The 21482-nt window shown below is 40.8% G+C and overlaps 1 protein-coding gene across 1 annotated transcript in view; it reads left to right on the plus strand.

The window, feature by feature from the left end:
• Positions 1–21482, plus strand: part of si:dkeyp-14d3.1 (transmembrane protein 132C) — a 235917-nt gene that overhangs the window by 62856 nt on the left and 151579 nt on the right. The window contains exon 2 of the mRNA XM_053504142.1: positions 8099–8993. Within this exon, the coding sequence (XP_053360117.1) occupies positions 8099–8993 (895 nt within the window). The remainder of the gene's footprint in view (positions 1–8098; positions 8994–21482) is intronic.

A 21482-nucleotide genomic window follows, 5' to 3' on the forward strand; every position in this document is an offset into this window, starting at 1 on the left:
TGTAACTATTTCATGCCTTTCTGTTGTTGTCAATGAAGGCATAAGGTACAGAACAGTCGACTGCGTTTTTCAAAAGTAAAGTTCAGGTTAATGGTATAGTTTTATTTTTACTTTATATATTGTGTTAATTATTTTTAGATTATTCTTTTGGGTTGTGGAACGAATCGTCTGAGTTTTCATTATTTTTGGGGGGAAATTAACTTTGATATACGAGTGTTTTGATATATCAGCAAACTTCCTGAACGAATTATACTCGTAATCCAAGGTTTAACTGTAGATAAAATTAAAGAGTACAGACATTTAGTCGAAGAAAAAGTGACTCTTGTTAACATTATGAAAAAAAGCTAAAAAGCTCTAAAAAGCACACACACAGTCTCCATTCGTCTATTTCTTTCACTCTTTAACACACTCTTTCTTTCTCTCTTTCTCTCTTTCTCTCTCTCTCTCTCTCTCTCTCTCTCTGTGTCTCTGTTCTGCCCGAGCGTTGTTGTTCAGGTGTAATTAGTGTATAGTGTGTATGTAATAAACACACCTGTGCTGGTTAGAATAACATGCTCTAATGAGTTACACACACTAATTAACACACCTGCTCATTATTAAAACATGTCAGAAGATTAAGGATCAGGACATCACGTCAGACGTCTACAGATCCCTCTCTCTCTCTCTCTCTCTCTCTCTCTCTCTCTAATTTAAAACTTCACTTGTTATTATTTAATATCCGTGTGCGCGTACTGTAAACTACACACCGTTTGTTTCACTGCTCAAACACACACACACACACACACACACACACACACACACACACACACCTAACACCCCTCGTTCTTTCTCCCATTTATCTAATTACGGCAGCGATACACACTTCATCTCTCTCCATCAGTGTGTGCGGTTCCACTGTGTTACACTAGATTTACTACCATTCACGTCCTTCATTTCATTATCTCTCTCTCTCTATATCTCTCTCTGTCTCACATCCACACACACTCCTGTATGGCTCCTGTGTGGCTTTTCTCCTAAAAGCCCCAGACAGCAGATGGAACGTCTCGTGATGAATACTTTACTGTAGGGTTGCTGTTGTTGTTGTTGTTGTTGTTTTTCTGAACAACAAAATGCAGGAGGCTGGTCGTGTTCATTATATCATTTTAGTGCTGGTCGTTTGCTCTCTCTTTTTCTCTCTCTGTCTCTGTCTCTCCGTCTCTCTCTCTCCTCATCGCTATTAGACACTCAGTACAGCTAGTGAACGCGGCCCTGCAGGAGTTGAACACAATCAATCGAGCTTACGGGCAGAAATTAACGCGAACGCTCTGATGTGTTTTGATGTCTAGACGGGATGTCTGAGACTCGGGGCAGTGTGTGCGAGACGCTAAGTGTTTACTGTTCCATGGCTGAGACATGTTCTGATAATCGATAGTCTATCTATCTATCTATCTATCTATCTATCTATGTTCCTCTATCTCTGTTCTGTCTATCTCTCGTCATGTCTCTGTCTGTCTCTCTATCTTGCTATCTATTCTTTTCCTTTCGCACCACTTGTCGATTTTCGTCATGAGTGCCGTCATCATTGCTACAGTTCACCTGTAAAAACTCCTCTCTCCTTGAACCGGAGACTCCTTCCATGAATATCAAAAGTGTCTTCAAAAATAAAAAAACCTCCTCATGTCCTTGTGTATACAAACAAGCTGTTACTATGGAAAAGTCCGGTGCACTAATACTAACCTGAGCCACAGCCGCTACAGCAGCATCAGACTGTGTTTTAGTCCGCGACGGCGTGTTTGTTTTTCCGCGTACCGTAAATCACGGCGGCGGACACTGAGGAATGTGAGTGCTCGTGTCTTTGTTTGTTCCGCGACACATTTCCTCGGGACACACCCTTCATTAGTCACTAAGTGAAAGGGTTCGGGTGCTGAAGTAGGACGTGCCGCGATTGCATCCGCGCCGCGTAAATCACAGACTCTGACTGATCGCGAACATCTCAGGGAGCGTTGAGTTATCTGTCTGTACACGCAGAGCGAGTGGAGAGGATGGACAGAGACAGAGAGACAGAGAGAGAGAGAGAGAGGTCATGGAGTGTTTCAGCTGTAACAAGCACATGATTTAGAAAGCCTGAGCACACTGTCGGAGGTGTGAACACTTACACACACACACACACATACTTCTTTGCAGCAGCATGCTACTATTATTGATATACAGAGCTTTGCAAAACTATTCATACGCCTTGAACTTGTCCACATTTTGTCTCGTTACAACCACAAACGTAAACGTATTTTATTGGGATTTCATGTGACGGACCGACACAAAGCGGCACGTAACTGTAAAGCGGAAGGAAAATGATGAACAGTTTTCAAAATGGTTAACAAATGGGACAAATAAAATTGCAACCGATCGTCTTCAGACGTCACCTGATTAGTAACTAGAGTCCACCAGTGTGTAATATACTCTAATCTCAGCTGCTCTGTGAAGCCCTCAGAGGTTTGTTAGAGAACATCAGTGAACAAACAGCCTTATGAAGCCCAAAGAACACAGCAGACAGGTCAGGGATAAAGTTGTGGAGAAGTTTAAAGCAGGGTTAGGTTATGAAGAAATATCTCAAGCTTTGAACATCGCACAGAAAGTGTGTTTAATCCATCATCAGAAAATAGAGAGAGTACAGTACGGCACTACTGCAAACCTACCAAGACATGGACGTCCACCTAAACTGACAGCAGAGCATTAATTAGAGAAGCAGCCAAGAGGCTCATGGTAACTAATGGAGGAGCTGCAGAGATCCACAGCTCAGGTGGGAGAATCTGTCCACAAATAGGACAACTATTAAACTACACACATGTGTACAGACTCTATTTACTAATTATGAGACTTCTGAAGGCAGTTGATTCAACTGGAGTTTAGTTAGAGGTGTCAGAGTAAAAGAAGGGGGGGGGGGGCGTTGGGATACAAATGCACAGCACACCTTTTAGATTTCTATTTGGAAAAGATTTTGAAAACCATGCATTATTTTTTTAAAAGGACAAGTAAACTTTTCTGAAGCTGTGGTATTGTTCAGACTGCAGGAGAAACCGATTTTGTCCACTAATCTGGTCTTTAGTCCTGACTGTCCACACTGATCAGATCTGATGTGGCTCCAAGATCAGACTGGCAGCCCAAATCGGACACAGTGTCGACCTGTCTGCATCGGTTGCCGTGGTAACGATGCCAGAGGCTTACATGCAGCACGACATTTCCTCACATATCACCCTGTTTCTGTACGTTCCCCCTCACTTTACCTGAACTGATGTGTCCCCCTATAGTGCTGTCAGACATTTCACTTCGTCCCCTGTCCAAGGACTGCTGCTCTCTATTTCTACACTCCTGAATACACTGTTCGTGGGAAACTCAAGGGTGCAGCTTTTACATATGTACACCCTCAGTGACCTCCTAAAGCATAGCAAATTGACATTACAGAAAATTATCATGTTTAATTTCATCTCTCCATCTCCTACTGTGGTATCGCACCTTCAGGATCTGGGTTTGATTCTTGCCTCGGGGTCTATGTGCATGGAGTTTGCATGTTCTCCCAATGCTTGGTGGGATTACTCTGGGTTCTCTGGTTTCCTCCCACAGTCCAAAAACATGCAGACTAGGGTGATTGGCGTTTCTAAATTGCGTTGGATTGGCACCCTGTCCGTGGTATACCCTGCTCCGTACCCAACGTCCACTGAATAGGCTCCAGGCCCCTCTGTGACCCTGTACAGGATACAGTTGTATAGAAGGTCTTAGACACATCTGCAGGAATCTGAATCTGATTTCAAACCACCTCTGGTTGTGGTTCAAATCGAATTTGCAAAAAAATCTATTTTAATGTGTTTTTTTTATGTTCAGACTACAAACTAATTGAAATTTAAATCTGACAAAAATCTGATTTGCTGTCAGTCTAAACAAGTCCTTGGGGACGCTGAGCGAATCTGATTAGCACATTAGCATAAATATCAGCTACGATGATGGTTTGGTCAATTGTCTTTCAGATATTCTGACTAATGAGGCCGGATCGATCTCAGTCTAAACTTTAAATGAAATTAAACAGGTTCATTCAATGTTGTTGATGTGAATCGGTAAATTTAATATTTAACATCAATGTTTTTAATTATAATGTAAGGATTATTTTTAGGTTACCGTGTAGTTTTTGTTTAATTTCTACACATATTAATTAATGTATTATTGAGATGGTTTATGTTTTGCATTTATTATTTTTTGCAATTTTGCAAGAGTGTTTCTTCAAAATTCAAAAAAGTAAAAAGTCCATGATCTAACTATAAAAAGAAAATAGAGAAAAATAGAGAAATACAGTATAAAAAGAAAATATTTAAATACGGAATATAAAATACTGAATAATAAGTATAACAATAAAACATATAACAATAAAAAGTATACAGTGTGGAAAATATAGGAAATTTTTACCTGTAAAATGTTCACTATGTACAAGTTATAATATAAACCGGAATTATTTCCATCTCTTTATTAAACTCTTTACTATATACTCCATAATCATAAAATTAATATATATATTTTTTTCCCATCACGTGTTTCCTCTAGTGTTATACCGTATTTACACAAACGTGACAATCCAGGTTGTGTGTTTATGTGTCCACCAGGTCATTTATAACAAACACACAAATAATGAAGTGATTTTGTTCTTATACCAGTGTTTGGGTGTGTGTGTGTGTGTGTGTGTGTGTGTGTGCGCGGCTGGATGGGGGTGGCTGTGTGTCAGGACAGCTGAACTCATCAGTCTCCTCAGCACCGTGTGACTGGCGTGAGATCGATGTGTGTGCTGTCAGCTGTGATCCACAGGGTATGATAGCCTTCAGCAGGGATGATTAGACTCAATAAACAGCTCTGATCTAAACCACAGGGACGAGCGCTGGAGCACGAACGCTGATTCTTATGCAACAGAATCGCAACAGAATCGCAACAGAATCGCAAAAAGTCTGCCTTCTCACTCTGCATTACCACCGTGATGTGTGTGTTTCATATCGTGTCTGTACGGTGTTACAGCATCGCGGTGCCATTTACACTGGGGTTATAAACCCTAAAAACTTGCCAATGATTTGCTGTTTCATGAGGGTTCAATTATTGTCCCGCATCAAGCAAAGAAAAATTACATTTTTGTTCGATTTTGTTACAATTTTGTAACGAGAATTTAACCCTTTTAAAAAAAAGTTGTCATAACAAGAAAGTTTTACACCTTAGGTTTATCCAACAGCTACTGAACATGCGTAATTACGTAAATGTAGCGTGTTCCTTATAACATTCGTTTTCTTACTTAAAAACCAAGCGCAGCATTTAAACACTACAGACAAACTGCAAATACAATAGTTTAGCAATTAACTGACTCTGTAATCACAACAAGCCATAATTATTATTCCTAAACAAACTTAGCAAATAATTCACTCCCACAGGACAGGTTTAAAATGTTGGAATAGTTAAGAGCGCCACCTGTAGGATTATAAAGAAACGGCAACGTTTTATTGCCCCAAAGCTCTCCAAAGTCTTGAGCAGTTGTGAGCACGCGGGCATGTGCGGTTGCTAACGTTCACATTTTGAGACTAATTTGCGCACGTGGTGTTTGAAACTGGTGTAATAAATGGGGTTTTGAGACTAATTCACTTCTGGAATTTGGAAAAAGAAAAGGCTTTTTAACTGGCGCAACATCTGATAAGGTAACGACATAACAATGCCTTTCTGTTGCAGCCCTCAGGAGCTCGTGCAGTCTGCACAGAACCGGTTCATGTCCAACATGATCAGTCATGGCTGACCAAGCTGAAAAAACAGGCAATTCCAGTCACTGTCTGATCGACCGGTTCTTCTCTATTATAAATGTAATAAATAATTTAAAAAATCGATTTTGGAGTCAGTGCGGCGATACATGAATTGGCACACAAAAGAATCACAATTCATAACTGAATCGATTTTTTTTCCATCTCTAATAAGCATATATATATATATATATATACAAGCTGGGTATATTTTCCGCAAACAAGCTTGTTCTCTAAATCTTATTTTAGATTTTAACCAAGAATGTTTATTTTATCCGTGAAGGTTATTAAGAGACATGGTCTAATCCAGGACCAGGACCAGGTTCAGGTTCAGAGTCTTAAATGGGTGGACAAGTCAAGGATCAGAACCATTAATCCTTATCGAGAACAAGCTTTGACTTCAACTAGTCACCGTCATTGTTTTCTAAAGTAATAGACTTTAAATAAAATATATATTTTTTAACGAACTCAAGACCTGTTTAGGGAGACCTATGACCAGGTTGAAGTCGATACAGATAACATCCTGAGACTGGCCTCGTGTCAGGCAGTCATCCATGTCATGAAATAAATGTCAACGAGAACTGATGGAGCTTTGCAGATGATTGAGAAGCATCTTCCAAAATGACACAACATTCCAGTTGTCTAATGAAATGTCATGTGAAGGTCATGTAAGAGTGAGGAGCTCCCTATAGAATCCCTACTGAGCAAAAAAAAAGCCAGATGCAACCCCATGAAGTAAGTATTATGTACTGTAGTTAACGGCTATGGGAAGGAATTTCTGTAGAAACAGTATATAGCTGTGTAGAAAGGAATCTATAGAAGTGCTTTGGTGATGGTTTGGGAATAAAGTAAAAGTTCGATGCCAGATGCCCTTACTGACACAACCTTCACCATTTATTTGAGCTTTGGACGGCACTAACAGTGCAATGCCTTGTGCAATCCTGACTGCCCGGGGTCGGTTTCTTGACTGGGAATCAAGCCCAGGGCATGCCAGCGAAGGCGCCAAGGGCTCACCACTAATTCACTAGGGAGAAACCCCCCCGGTCTCCTGTTTTAATATGGATCATTAAATTAACTAGGGCAGACTTTTTTCTGGTTATTATGTAGTTAAATTATTATTATTAATTTGTTTCTAACAAAAATTATGTAACCTTGTAAACATCTTAAAAGGAATAGCACAGGCATGAAAGAACTCAATGAAGAAATGGCTGGGAGGCTTCCCGCCAGCACCTGGAGTGATATATTGCACAGAGTGGGTTTTTAGAAAGAATCTACAATCCATCATAGTCCGAGCAAACTATTTTTAAATTATTGGCAAGAATAAGAAGAGCTCATGTGGAACCTGTTGATTTTTTTTTTTATAGTAGTGCAGACATAAGGGAATTCTACATTTTATAAGTTCAATAAAACATGCGTATCTTCTCAAAAGTTCTATAATTATAGTTCTATAGAACTAGTTTGGAATTTGTAGAGTGTCAAAAGTAATATGTAGTCCAAATCCAGGTCGGTAGAGTTCAATAAAGTTGAGCAAAATCATTGATCTCAAACCCAACGTGATATAAAAGTTTATTGGAGGTCTTGCAAGGTCTATAGACCAGAGGTAAAATCGTATAGAAAAATATATGCGTTGAAGAATGTATTTAAAAAATCATTTGAATTTGCAAGTCCATTTGAAATTTTTGAAAGTTTTAAACTCCAGAGTCGGGGGTTAAAAACACCTCAGGTCTGTGTGCATGTTTGAGTTTGTATGTTCTCGCCATGCTTGGTAGGTTTCCTTCAGGTACTCCAGTTTCCTCAAAGAGTCCAAAAACATATTAGAGTAGATTACCTGGTGTTTCTGTAGTGTCTAAGTGTGTGTGCTTGTGCCTGAAATTAGTTGGCACCCCATCCAGGGATCCACCGACCCCACGTCCCCAGGGATAGGCTCCAGGCTCCCATGACACTACACAGGATAATTATTTTTTTATGATGATTATTTTATTATAAAAAAGTACAATAAATAAAATAAGCATAAATAAGGAAAACACAGTCCAAGTATGCCTGATTATCAGCACCATGTGACATGGCCATGTGACATATAGTAGTTGTAGTCTAATGGGTCTGGTGAAAACTAAAATGCAAGACGAGGATAATCTAAACCAAAGCGGACCATAATTTTGTCTTTCATCAGTCAAGTCAAATCAGATTTTTCCATTTGTCATTCTGTGAAACCGTCATGGTAACTAACGTCTACGCATTTCCCAACTGTGTTGTTCTAGCTGTCCACATGATACCAGACCTCTGACCTTCTTCTTTCTTTTTTGTGTCAGTTACAGAAAGCCGAATCCCAGACACGCTCCCCCGTTACTCCTCCTCGCTCACCTACCTGCCTGTCAATTACCAGCTCCTTGACTCCGAGTCATCATTCTTGCTAAAGGAGGCCACTCAGGACTTCATGCGCAATTCGAGTTTCCTCTCGAGGACCGAACCCTTCTTCATTCACCAGGCCAGGAAACCTCCCACCCTTAGAGCCAGCTATGGATCGCTCTCTGTTGAGCAGCCTGTTCCTTTAGAGCTTCTTCAGCCACCAAGCTCTTTCATCACCTCATCTACTCTCTTCACCTTCAACTGGAAGGTTCAGACCTTCATCCTGAAATCGAAGATCCACCTGGACAAGCCCAGGATTCAGGTGCTGTTTTATGTCTCTGGAAGGGACTGGGATGACTACAGCGTGGTGGACAAACTGCCCTGCGTGCGCATGTTCGCATTCCATGAAACGCAGGAAGTACGCGGGAGCTGCCGGCTGCAGGGGGAGCTTGGACTATGTGTCGCTGAGCTGGAGCCTCCCATATCGTGGTTCGCTCCACCCACTGTCATACCCGGACGACAAAAAATCTCAGATTTTCCTGAGGGAAACCCAGTGGCGCTGTATTATTCTTTGAAGGCAGCACAAAATGGCCAGTGTCCTGGGAAAGAGCCAGGGTTTAGGAATCCTGAGCAGCCAGGAAGCCAGGAAGACTCATTTGGATCTACCACATCGACTCCCATGAAGAGGATTGGAATCGTCAGGTTGTTTAGGACTCCCACCACCCTGGAATTATCCGAACAGAGAGTGGATGGGAATTTCGCGGTCCTCGTGCCATCAGAGCCGGTGCGACCGAGGGAAAGCGTATCAGCTTACATCGCTTCTTCTCCATACTCGCCTGTGGAAATGTTCACGCTGAGGTAAGAAATACAGTACCTGTTCGCTGTTGATGAAAATAATGTTGTACAGCTGCGGAGAATTAGCACGAGTGCTGCACTGTGTTTTTCATACAGTAAGGTGACAAAAGTGTACGTGGACACTGTTTTGTCCATTTAAACAGAACAGTGGTGTGTTCACCTTCTCTTTCAGTTCTTTGGGCAGGTGACCAAACAACCTTGTTTTTGAGACTGGCTGAGCAAGGTGCTGTTACAGTTAGGTGGCGATATGACTTTTTAACCACTTAACTGGAATAAATTAAACATACTGTGCGTATACATTTTAAAATTTACCCGATCAATAATAAAAAAAAAATTAACGCAGATGTTTTCGCACCACACCTTCCTTACACATAATTTTTTTTGTATTCAATTTGTTTAGTTTTATACTAAATAGCAAATGAACCCATTTCAGTCTAATTTCATTCAATTCAATAAAAACAGCACTTGGTACGTGACTTATACTTTCGTAGCAGACTGTGACGACTTTGTACTTCTATAAAACTTTTTTTTCCCGCAGAACAGCCCTAAGGAATTCCATGACTGTTTAATTAATTGTTCTTTCTTTATTTTTTTTACTTCTCTTCTGCTTTACTCTTCTCTGCTCCACTCTACTCTCCTCTGTGGTCATTCTGTTCATTACAGTTTGGCCACGTTATCTTTACGGTACAGCGTGTTCTGACTTGATGTAGCCCAGACCCTTGCTTCATCTCCATCCTCAAGGGAAAACATCCAACAGGTCCTTAATTAGAGTTTGCAGATGTGACTAAGTGATTCGGGTAATTAACACACAATGCAAATGAGGATGTCATCAATTAGAACACGAGTCCATTAGCATAACGACTGCCGGTACGTCGCATTGCAATCACAGCGGGCGAGAACGTTTATAAACCATCAGAGGCAACATTGGGGCAGGAGGTCAAGCCTATCTGTTAACGTTTATGGAGAAAGAGACGGTAGTCAGCAGCAATGCTAGCTGGTTAAATGAAAGGCAGAGCTAAAGGAAGTCGCTCCTGCTGCCTTGTTATTGAGATTGAGATGCTGAGATTTTAGGATATTGGTATGAATTGAAGTGTAGCTGTATTGCGAGTGGCTAACTAGGCACATTAATGGTACTAGCTTAACTGCATTTTTATTATTCATAATCACTTTGTGGTAGCAATTAGTTATTATGAAAGTAATGTAACTTATACTTGAACAAGTTATTTCATTAAGTTTTTTCATTAGCATTATCTTATAGTATGCACTAGCTAGCTAGCTAAAAAAAATTTGTTTTAGTTTGAAGTGTTGCACATTTTTTAAAACTGTTACCAATCAGCAACCAATTAATTATTAATGGTTAATGATTGTGAAACTTTTTTTTTCAGTTCAAGTTTTACCCGAAAAATATTAAACAATACATTTAAGTTGAGTTTAGAAATTTTTCCTTGTCTCATAAAAAAAATAAAAAATTGCACAAACTGCAAGTGTGCGCACTTGTGGTGTAACAGATGTGTACAATAAGCTACAGAGAAGCATTATGCAAAACAAACATTAAGAAAAGAAATCTTCATTTTTTGATGCCAGTTAATGGATTAACGATTAATTGTTATTGGGTGTTACTCTGTAGCTTTATAAAGAATGACTAATTCCCTTTTTTTTCTTTGTATAAAAACAGCACCATTTGGAGTGTGTTATTCCCCCTAATGGCACAGCAGTTTGCCTAGAAGTGTAAAGTTTGATTTATTGAAGAAATAACAAAAAATATTGCATACACACACAATCTGACCAATCAAATTCAAACAAACTATAATATAAACTACTTTAAGTCGTAAGTCCGTTGGATCTTGACCTGCCACCCGTCCTCTCAGCGGCCTCCTACACCCAGTTACACACAGTTACACCCAGTTACACACAGTTACACACAGTTACACACAGTTACATATAGTTACACAGTTACACACAGTTACACACAGTTACATACTGTATAGTTACACAGTTACACCCAGTTACACACAGTTACACACAGTTACATATAGTTACACAGTTACACACAGTTACACACAGTTACACACAGTTACATATAGTTACACAGTTACACCCAGTTACACACAGTTACATATAGTTACACAGTTACACCCAGTTACACACAGTTACATATAGTTACACAGTTACACACAGTTACACCCAGTTACACACAGTTACATATAGTTACACAGTTACACCCAGTTACACACAGTTACACACAGTTACACACAGTTACACATAGTTACACAGTTACACCCAGTTACACACAGTTACACACAGTTACATATAGTTACACACAGTTACACACAGTTACACACAGTTACACATAGTTACACAGTTACACCCAGTTACACACAGTTACACACAGTTACACATAGTTACACACAGTTACACACAGTTACACCCAGTTACACACAGTTACATATAGTTACACAGTTACACCCAGTTACACACAGTTACATATAGTTACACAGTTACACCCAGTTACACACAGTTACATATAGTTACACAGTTACACCCAGTTACACACAGTTACATATAGTTACATATAGTTACACCCAGTTACACCCAGTTACACACAGTTACACACAGTTACATATAGTTACACAGTTACACCCAGTTACACACAGTTACACACAGTTACATATAGTTACCCAGTTACACCCAGTTACACACAGTTACACACAGTTACATATAGTTACACAGTTACACCCAGTTACACACAGTTACACACAGTTACATATAGTTACACAGTTACACTCAGTTACACCCAGTTACACACAGTTACACACAGTTACACACAGTTACATATAGTTACACCCAGTTACACCCAGTTACACCCAGTTACACACAGTTACATATAGTTACACACAGTTACACAGAGTTACACACAGTTACACCCAGTTACACACAGTTACATATAGTTACACACAGTTACACAGAGTTACACACAGTTACACCCAGTTACACACAGTTACATATAGTTACACACAGTTACACAGAGTTACACACAGTTACACACAGTTACACACAGCTCGTTCTCTCGTTTTTATGTCTTGTTATTGATTTAGATTGTAACAACAGGCACTACAGTTTGCATCTGTTTAAATATTGTATTATTTGCTCTGTAAAAATAAAGTATAAACAGATGATATTTCGGCATCATTACCTACTTCCGCTCTTTTTTTTTTTATTAATAAAAGGTGATGGTTTATAGACACTAAAACGCCTCCGGATTTGTCTTTAATTGGGTTAATCAGTTCATTCAGGAATTATTTAGTGACCCAAATCAAAGCAATTATTATAATGACATGGATTTTTTTTTCTTTCTTTACATATCTTTATTTGTGTGTGTGTGTGTGTGTGTGTGTGTGTGTGTGTGTGATATTTGACTGCCAGCCAAATCCCCCTTATGATTGCCAGCTTCACAGCTGAGAGACGAAGATAGTCTCTTGGCCTGTGGGTTTGCATAAGAAACTCTGCCAGATGTGTGTGTGAGTGTATGTGTGTGTGTGTGTGTGAGTGTGTGTGCGTTCTGTAGGTGTGGGTGTGTGATCTGCAAACCCTTTGTGGTTCAGAGTGTAATAATTCAGAGCTTTTCATGTACAACATAATTATTGCTTCAGAAACCATGCTTTTTATTTTTTATTATAATTTTTTTTATTTTAAGGAAACGTGTCTTTGCGCGTGAGAAAATAAGCTCCTGAGATGAGCCGGACTCTAAATCCCGCTGTCCATTCACTCCACCGCTCTCAGACACAGGCAGAAGGGAGTCACAGCTTTGAACGGACTTGTCAGGAGTCTGAAGGACAGCGAGCGACCTGTTATTCTTGATTAAACGCCACGCAATTAAAACTGCACCTTAAGCAAAGCTCTGATATTTAACGATGAAATATAATCCGTTAAACGTCAGGAATTTCACTGTGAGGACACTCTGAGACACTTTGACAGGTTGTATGAATCACGCCGTCACGCTCGGGAGGCCAATCAATCATGCATTATTACAGAGTGGGAGAACAGATAGAGCGGATGGGGAGGAAAGAGAAGTGAAGTTTTGTCAGACTGCTAGACGAGGACTTTTTAATGTTAGACAAGATACGAGGCTGTACCGAAAGTAATGCAAAAGTGGGCGCAACGTTTTTGAACCACAAAGGTTATTAGAATAACTCTTTCTCTGTACAAAGGTACAATTTAAACATCACCTCCATCACACGCCATCAACAACATCAACAACGTCTAGGACAGCAACGTGCACAGACGGAGGATGACGTCTACAGGACGGGAACCAGCATTGGAGACAAATGCTGGTGGCACCACAGACACGAGGCGAGATCTTTTTATTAGGAACAATGGGGATAAGGAAAGGGTCTTATGAAGTGAGAAAGAGAAAAGGAGTAGAAAAGTAGAGGGTCCGTAGGAAGCGCTCAGGTAGCATGAGGGCATCGGGTTGGCGACCGATGGCGGTGGGCAGAGTGGGTCTGTGTGGACAGTGGCTCCTCCATTCTGCTCAAAGCGTCTCCTTTCACTGACGTGGCCAACCGGCACCATCCAGCTCTTCTTGGACGAGGCCGCAGACAACTAGGAACAGGGGCCTTGACGTGGAGCACAGCTGCCTTTGTTCCCCTGTTTGGCAGCAGGATTACAAGAGCTGGATCTATGAGAGAGTGAAAGTGCCACAGGAGCTTGTGCCTTCAGTTCTTTCATTTGAAGTCCTTGGGGCTCATGACATCACCGCGCTCGCATGCCAATCTTCGCATCTTTGGCCACGACTACAACAGAAAAAACATACTGGAACTGTTGGAAAACAAATCCATCCTGTGGTGTAAAATAAGAAAATCTTAAAGCATAGTTTGGTAAAAACATAAGTGGATATCTTCCTCCTCCTCCATCTCCTCCTTCTTCTCCTCTTTATACACGATCATTCATGGATGCAACATGACGGCGTTCACGACCTCCCAAACCTTGGCCTAATCCCGAGTCATCTGTAAAGTTATTTTCCAAGCAGCCTCACCGGCCTCCTCCCGCCGTGTGTTTCTAATCCTCGCGTGGCGCAGCGTGGAGAAGCGTTTCAGCCCGGCGGTGTGACTTGAGCGCCTCCTGTAAACCACCTCCTGTGGCAAACTTCAAAAACAGCAATCACCCAGTGCCTGAAGTAAACACTCCAACTCCTGCGAGCTTAGCACCAGGTTCTGAGCTGCTTATCTACACACACAGACACACACACACACACACACACACACCAGTCATGTTTTGCATGGCAGTCTGCACACGTTATAAACAAATAAATGTCCATTTCGATGGGGTGTTTAAAACACTGGCCCTGTTTCCGCCCACACAGGATCAGCGCCGAGGCTGGTTCTGTTCAGGGAACTCCGGACCTCTTAACGAGGCAGTTTACTCGGGCCACGCCATATCATCATTAAATGTACAAGGTCACGCATGCACAGAATTAACATAACCACGACGGGAGCCATGCTTCGCTGAAGACTGTTAGACCTCTAACTGGTGGAGCTGGAGGCTCTGTAATGCTGTGGGAGGGGAATTTGTTTGTTTGTTTGTTTGTTTGTTTGTTTGTTTGTTTGTTTGTTTGTTTGCGCTGCCAAGGTTTGTCTCAGGTTGTCCCGTCCATATCAGTTTCAAAGTTTTTCTCATCACCTTAATCCCATTTCTGCCGTGGTGGGCGTGGTTTCATCGTTCATGCCACGCCCTCATTACCCGGTATTCTTTCAAACATACTTGATTTTCTATTTCAATATATACCAAGAAAGCTTGAGTTGTTGTCACGGCAACTAACTTTTTAAGCTTTTTTTTTTCACCCAGAAGATTTTCAGCTCACTTTTTTCTTTCATTATAGCCACTAAAGTCAATAAACCTCCAGATACCTTGCAGAGAACAGCTCAGTCCCCCCCCCCCCCTCCCCGCCCCCCCTCTCTCTCTCTCTCTCTCTCTCACACACACTCTCTTTTCTCTATAACTGATATAATAGGCGTATAGTTATAGGGCACAGCGATCGGCTGTGCATCGACTCCGCCGTTAGTAATCTTTTTCTATCGAGCAGAGGAAAGTCATTTCGCTTTTATGTTTTTATGCTTCACCTTTTCTCCATCTCTAATCTCTCTAATAGCCATTACAGTCTCCCAGGGCACGGCAGAACAGCGGTGCACTTTGCAATAAGCATTTGGGTGTAGATCGATAGCTAAAGCTTCATACCTCCTGCTCGGAGTGTGTTATATCCTTTCTGTGTGTGTGTGTGTGTGTGTGTGTGTGCGCCGCGGGGGATGGCAAGGAAGTTCCTCACGTCCTTTAATAAGTTTGGTGTATCAGCGTTTCTTTGCAGTTTCAGATCTGTAGACTTCATCTGGAGTTGAATCAAAAACAGGGCAATTCTGATCTCAATCAAATCAAATCAGGTGAGGTTTAAGTTCAGGTCCTCTTTCTTTCTTGTCTTTAATAGGTAACAAAAAAATATATATAGATAGATATAGATAGATATAGATATTGGATATATGTATATACTCGACTAAGATTCGGCCGAAGGATTTATCTTTTTGGTTGAAATCAACAAGCTTCTGGCAAAATTCCGGTTGGATGTGTGAGACCACTTTCTTCTTGGCAGAATCTGTAGTGTTCAATTAAATGTGTTTTGGGTTTTTGACACGGACCAGACTTTCAAGCACCTTCAAAAAACTTGGTATTGTTGAGGCTCCAAAAAGCTTAAAGTTACCCTGCTTTATCCATCTCACCTTATTGTCCTATTGAAACACCCGATTTTGTCCAACCGTTTGTTTTCAACCGTCTAGCTGATGATTTGTCGTTTTGAGGTTCTCATCTTAAAAAGTTTTTCATGGTTCCATCAACTTTGTGAAAAACAACCTGAAACATATCTGCACCACCACCACCACCACCACAATGCCTACCCTCAGCTACAGTGTTCCTGTGGTTAAATGTTTCAACTTTACACCTCCAAACACACCTCTAATCAAAGTTTTCCTCCAGAAGACTTTTTCTTCATCCATGTGCTCAGGTGCAAAGTTTAGCTGAACTTTAATCAAGGTGCTGATTTCAGAGCAGGTGCTTCACTCTTGGACAGCAGCCTCCCAGTCCATAGTGATCTCAAAGTGGCTTGAGTGAAGTTACTGGTGTTCCGAGAGCTTCCAGTTGACAACAGGCCTGTGTCTTGGTGGTTCCTGGGCTGTTCCTGACCATCTGAACACAGTTTCCTCTCAGTAGAGGATTTGACAGTTGGGTCATCTTCCAGACCTTGGCAAAGTGTCTCCACTCTTCAATATCTTGCACTTACAATAGCTCGATCTGATTTTGAAAACTAGAGTAGTTTAGAAATGTCTCTGAGAGTCATTCCTGACATTCCATCCCTATTTCTCAGATCTACACTGAGCTCCCTAGACTTTCCTGACAGTACTGTGTCTCAGTCAATCCAATGAGTGGGGTCAAACACACCCTTTTTATATTGCACGGAGAATCTAGGGCACGTTCAGAAGACTTGTCCTTCTATTAAAGATTCAAGTTGAACAATCCATCTGCCTGAGGGTAGTTACAGTTGAAAGATCAATTCTGGCATGACGTTCACGTTCAAGATGCGTGTGTGTACACTTCCGATCTCAACCGTAGCATGAAAATGGCTGAGAATAGAAGAACAATATAAGGAGTAGCTTTCTTCTCAGGCTTGTGTTTAAAGGCAGTAGTCAAATGCTGCCCTTAAAGAAAAATCTAGCAACCTGACACAAGCAAGCTTCACGTCGGAGATTTGAACAATGTCAATGGTACAAATAAAAAACATTGACCGAAGGATAAGGGCCCAATGAGGCAATGAGATGTGGTGGTGCTGGGGTTTGAAGGTGGGACCTTGTGATCAGTAGTTAAACATCGTAACCACTTAGCGACTGTACCTCTGCCCCGGAAAAGTTAAAAACACAAGAAACCTTTCCTCAAACAAACACTGACGTCCTGGGAGACACACGTGAGGTTTGTAAGTCTTCACAAATTTAACATATCTGACATAGTTTTGTTAATGGGAACCCAGAACCCCTCTCCTCCGACTAGTGAGCGAGGACGAGAAGAAATAACACGCATGTGGAAATGAAACTAATCTCTTCTGATTAACATAATTCCTTTCCAGCAGTCACTGTAGTGGTGTAATTAGGAAGGTTACGAGTCATTGGCGATTCAGTACAGGGCCGTATTAAGCCGGTTTGGATGTAAATGAAATCGCTGGGCCGAAGATGGAACTCAGATCGAGGGGAAACTACTCCTGTCCTCGGGACACATGTGCATGAGGACGGAGAGCCAAACGGGAAAAGAGAGAGAAAGATTGCATTAAAGGGACACACTCTGCTCGTTTACTGGAAGCAGGAAGCGCAGTCGGTCTGTAATTGTGAAGGTAGAAGAAACCAGATTTGTTTGTTCGTTCAGATCAATGGAAATGATCCCAATTTGTCTGACACAGGCTGCACGACCAAAAAAAAAATCTACCGCACTCACACGCCTGTCACATGCCTTTGACTCAGAGTTATGTAAAGGCAAACAAGATTTAATAAGAATACGAGGCACGAGCCGCGCCGCGCCGCTGTAAATCTGATTATCGTGGCGGTTTTTCATACGCCTCGAGGTTATGGATTCCTGCAGGAGGAAACCCTTCTGCTCATTCCCGCCTCCTTTTGTCAGAGCGCTTTGAAATCCTGTGTTTGAGGATGGAACTAGTCGTGTAGCAAAGTTTTACGTTTTTGAAATGGAAATAGGCCATGGGTTCAGGAAGTGTGTGTGTGTGTTGTTCAGTGGATTCGTGTTTACTGTTCAGACACACCCCATGCATTTCTCCTTCCGTGAAATGAACAGTTTTTTACTCCATCAGTCACAGCGGGAGGTAGATGAGAATTTTCATGCGTACAAAGCTTTTAAGCAACACTTAAAAAAAAAAAACAACGAATGGAAAAATGTAAATTATGTACAGACCCTTATTATGTAAGGAATAAAACCCTCAGCGTGGTGCCGTAACGGAAAACTGACGACTGACGAAGTTGGTAAACTTCAAGTTTGTATCAGTTTACGATTACATTAATGTCTGCGAAACTGGTTCATACCGGTTCTTATTGAAGTCACAGTCACTTTTATGTTTGGAGCTGAAACTTGAGACTCCTTCCATTAATTTTAGATTAAGAAACCTCTCCTTTCTTAAATCCACCGTTTCAATGATTAAACATGTTTTTTTTTTTTAAATCAGTTTGCATTCTCATTCTTGTGCGTGAGCCGTTGCCATAAAAACGCTAACGTATTAGAACATAAAGCCGTGATGTAAAGGAGTGCAGATGCAGAAAACTGCTGTTGTAATCAATTAATCATCTCACATCTGGCAGATCAGAATCCAGACCAGTGCAGAGTTTTATTCCCAGTTCGATTAGTTTGGTTTTTCACATCGCGGCGGTGAACTAGCCTGTGGATTAGCCTCAATTTAATACTTAAAAAAAGGAACAAACCAGGGTGTTTATCCTGATTGTAAGGCAGAATACTTCAGAAGGCAGTTAGCACTAAAAGCATGTCCCGACCCTGTTCCGAGAGAAACAAAACAAAACGACAACAAAAAAACATGGCGCAGAGCCTTTTACTTCAACAATACTAAAACACACTGCTGCAGTTTAACGGCTCGGCCGAGTTAAAGCGTGTCAATTATTTAACAACGACGAGCTCTTAAAAAGCCATTGTCTCCATGGTGTGGGTTTTACTGGGAGAGTGGAGTCAGTCACTGATCCAGCCAGTCACCTCGTCTCCTGAGATCGGATCATCAGACCTATCGGATCAACAGATTATTGGATTATCACACCTATCAGATCTGTGGGATCAACAAATCATTAAAAAATACCACCCTATCAGATCTATAACATTATCAAATCTATCGGATTATCTGATCTATCCAAATTTAAGATCTATCAGATTATGAGATCTATTGGATAATCAAACCTAGTACCCCATCAGCCCTGCAGTATGAATTCATCAGATCTGTAAGATTATGAGGTCCATCAGAGTATTACATTCATCACATTATCATATCTATCAGATAATCAGATTAATCACTCCCATGACCATCAGATCACAAGATCTATCAGATTATTAGATTTAATGAATTATTTGATTCATTAGATTATCTAATCTATCACCCTATTACAGTAGCTCCACCAGAATATGAGATCCATCAGATTAATAGATCTATCACATCATAAAACATATCAAATCATTCAGTCTATCTGATTCCCCGATTTATTTGATCTATGATACATTAATTTGATTATTTGATGTATCAAATTTATCACACAAAGTTATATATCAGCGGTCACCATATCAAATTACAATAATAATTGATGATTTAAGCGATTTAACAAATTATTGGATTAATTAGATTATTGAATCCATCATCCTATCAGTTCGACCAGTTTATGAGATCTATCACGTTATTAAATATATCACTTATTAAATCTCTAAAATTGTCAGATTTTTCAGATTATATACAAATGTATCACCCTGTCCGAGCTATCACGTTATTAGATTATCAACTTCATCACCCTAGTAGCTCTATCACATTATAACATTCTTATAAATATAACATTATAACATTCTTATAAATATAGTAACGAGCCACATGATCCAATGAGATAATATCTTAAAATCAGTGTAATAAGAGTACGCGGTAATAACAAGATATCATAAAATAAATGAATCATAAGACGACGAGTTACTAATCTGTAATAATGTTTCAGTTTTGTGTAACAACACAGTAATATATTGATTTATATATTATAGTACGTTGATTAAAAGAGTCACTGAAGTAATGAGCTAACAGGTTATAATGAGAACATGGACTAAAACAAAGAGAGGAATGAAAACTCACCATGTGTAAACAAGTAAAGGGATGACGATGACACTGATGATGATGATGATGATGATGATGATGATGATGCGGCATCACTGGCTAATAAACGCTGCAGAAGTGTGCTAGCGATTCATCATGATCTAATCATTTTCTCACTCTGAATATAAACAAGTGACAGATTAAAGGAATAACCAGAATAGATCAGCATTAGGTTCAGTGTGATGGAAAACATCACTCAGGTAACCGTAGCTGCACTGCTGTGGATTAGATATACACATGATATACAAGGGGCGTCCAAGTCAAAGCAGGACTTTTAATTGTGCAGAATAACACAACACAACACGGTTTTAAGACTTAAACCTCTCTTTATTTCTTTATATAATCACCTGATACACTAATGCATCTATCACAGCGTTTCATCATCAAGGTAGAAAGTCATGATCGGACAGCCTGCGTCACGTCTGAAACGCCGGCCTCCCAGGAACTCCCAGACATGTAAAAATGGCTTGGAGTGATGTCAGGACTATATAAGGAAAGCGGTACGTGATAAATGTTTTACCGCGGCTCAGAGTCTCACCACCGTACCGTGCTTGAAGTCTCCTGAAAATGTCAATCGCTTTCACGCCTTCATTCACCACTGAATTGAATCACAAAGTCCCGGTTTGACCTGAACGGCCTTTGCGTATATACACGTCTGAATAATTCAGACATGTCTCCGAGTTGACCGGATGATTCCTCGCTGCTCCTTGGCTGTTCATTCCACGCTCTGTTTATGGATTTGTTTTGTTCACCCGCCACTGCACAGGCTGTAGAGTGTTTGCATGCTGAGCATCGAAATGACACCAGAGCATCTCATCTATCCTTAATGAGAGAGGTAGTCTCTCTGTGTGTGTGTGTGTGTGTGAGTGTGCGTGTGTGTTTGTGTGTATGTGTATGTGTACGCACGCTCATGCTCTTGTGCACATGCTCATCAAGCAACAACATGGCTCATCTAGAATCAGACGACGCTCCGAGAGCCGCGGCTTCATCTCCAAAATGCGAAGCATGACTGCACACATTATGAGAGCCGCTGGCTCATTATGCACACTGCTGAACAGCGCTGCTCGAGTTAAAGCGCGGGGAAGAAAACGGAGGGGGGAGAAAAAGAAAAGAAAAAAAAATCCCTCTTCGGAGAGAATGTGCACCTCATTTAAATAAGGTCACTCATTTACTCTCTTTCAGGAAAGAACTTTTAGTTACCGCACTTTCTGGAACACGAGACGCTCTTTGTTTTTCTGACACGGCACATGAAACGCCGTGCTGGTGTTCCTGACCTCGGGATAACCTTTACGTACAATTCGGCATACTGTAAGAGCGCCTTATTTTACCAGTTTCACTCTTTTTCCCTCATTAAAAAAACAACACTCAGTTCGGTTTGTATCTAAATATTGAATAGGCTCGGTGATATTTACAGAGTCACCCTGGAAGCTCCGCCCCTTTCCCCTCCGTGTCATGTTATTAATCATTCGGCCGACCTTTCTGCATGAATGACGTGACATTTTCCTTCTGTCGCCAGGTTTTGAGTGAAATTGAATCCATCAGCGTGAATT

The sequence above is a fragment of the Clarias gariepinus genome, chromosome 9 (genome assembly GCF_024256425.1).
Source record: "Clarias gariepinus isolate MV-2021 ecotype Netherlands chromosome 9, CGAR_prim_01v2, whole genome shotgun sequence".
Taxonomy (NCBI): Eukaryota; Metazoa; Chordata; class Actinopteri; order Siluriformes; family Clariidae; genus Clarias; species Clarias gariepinus.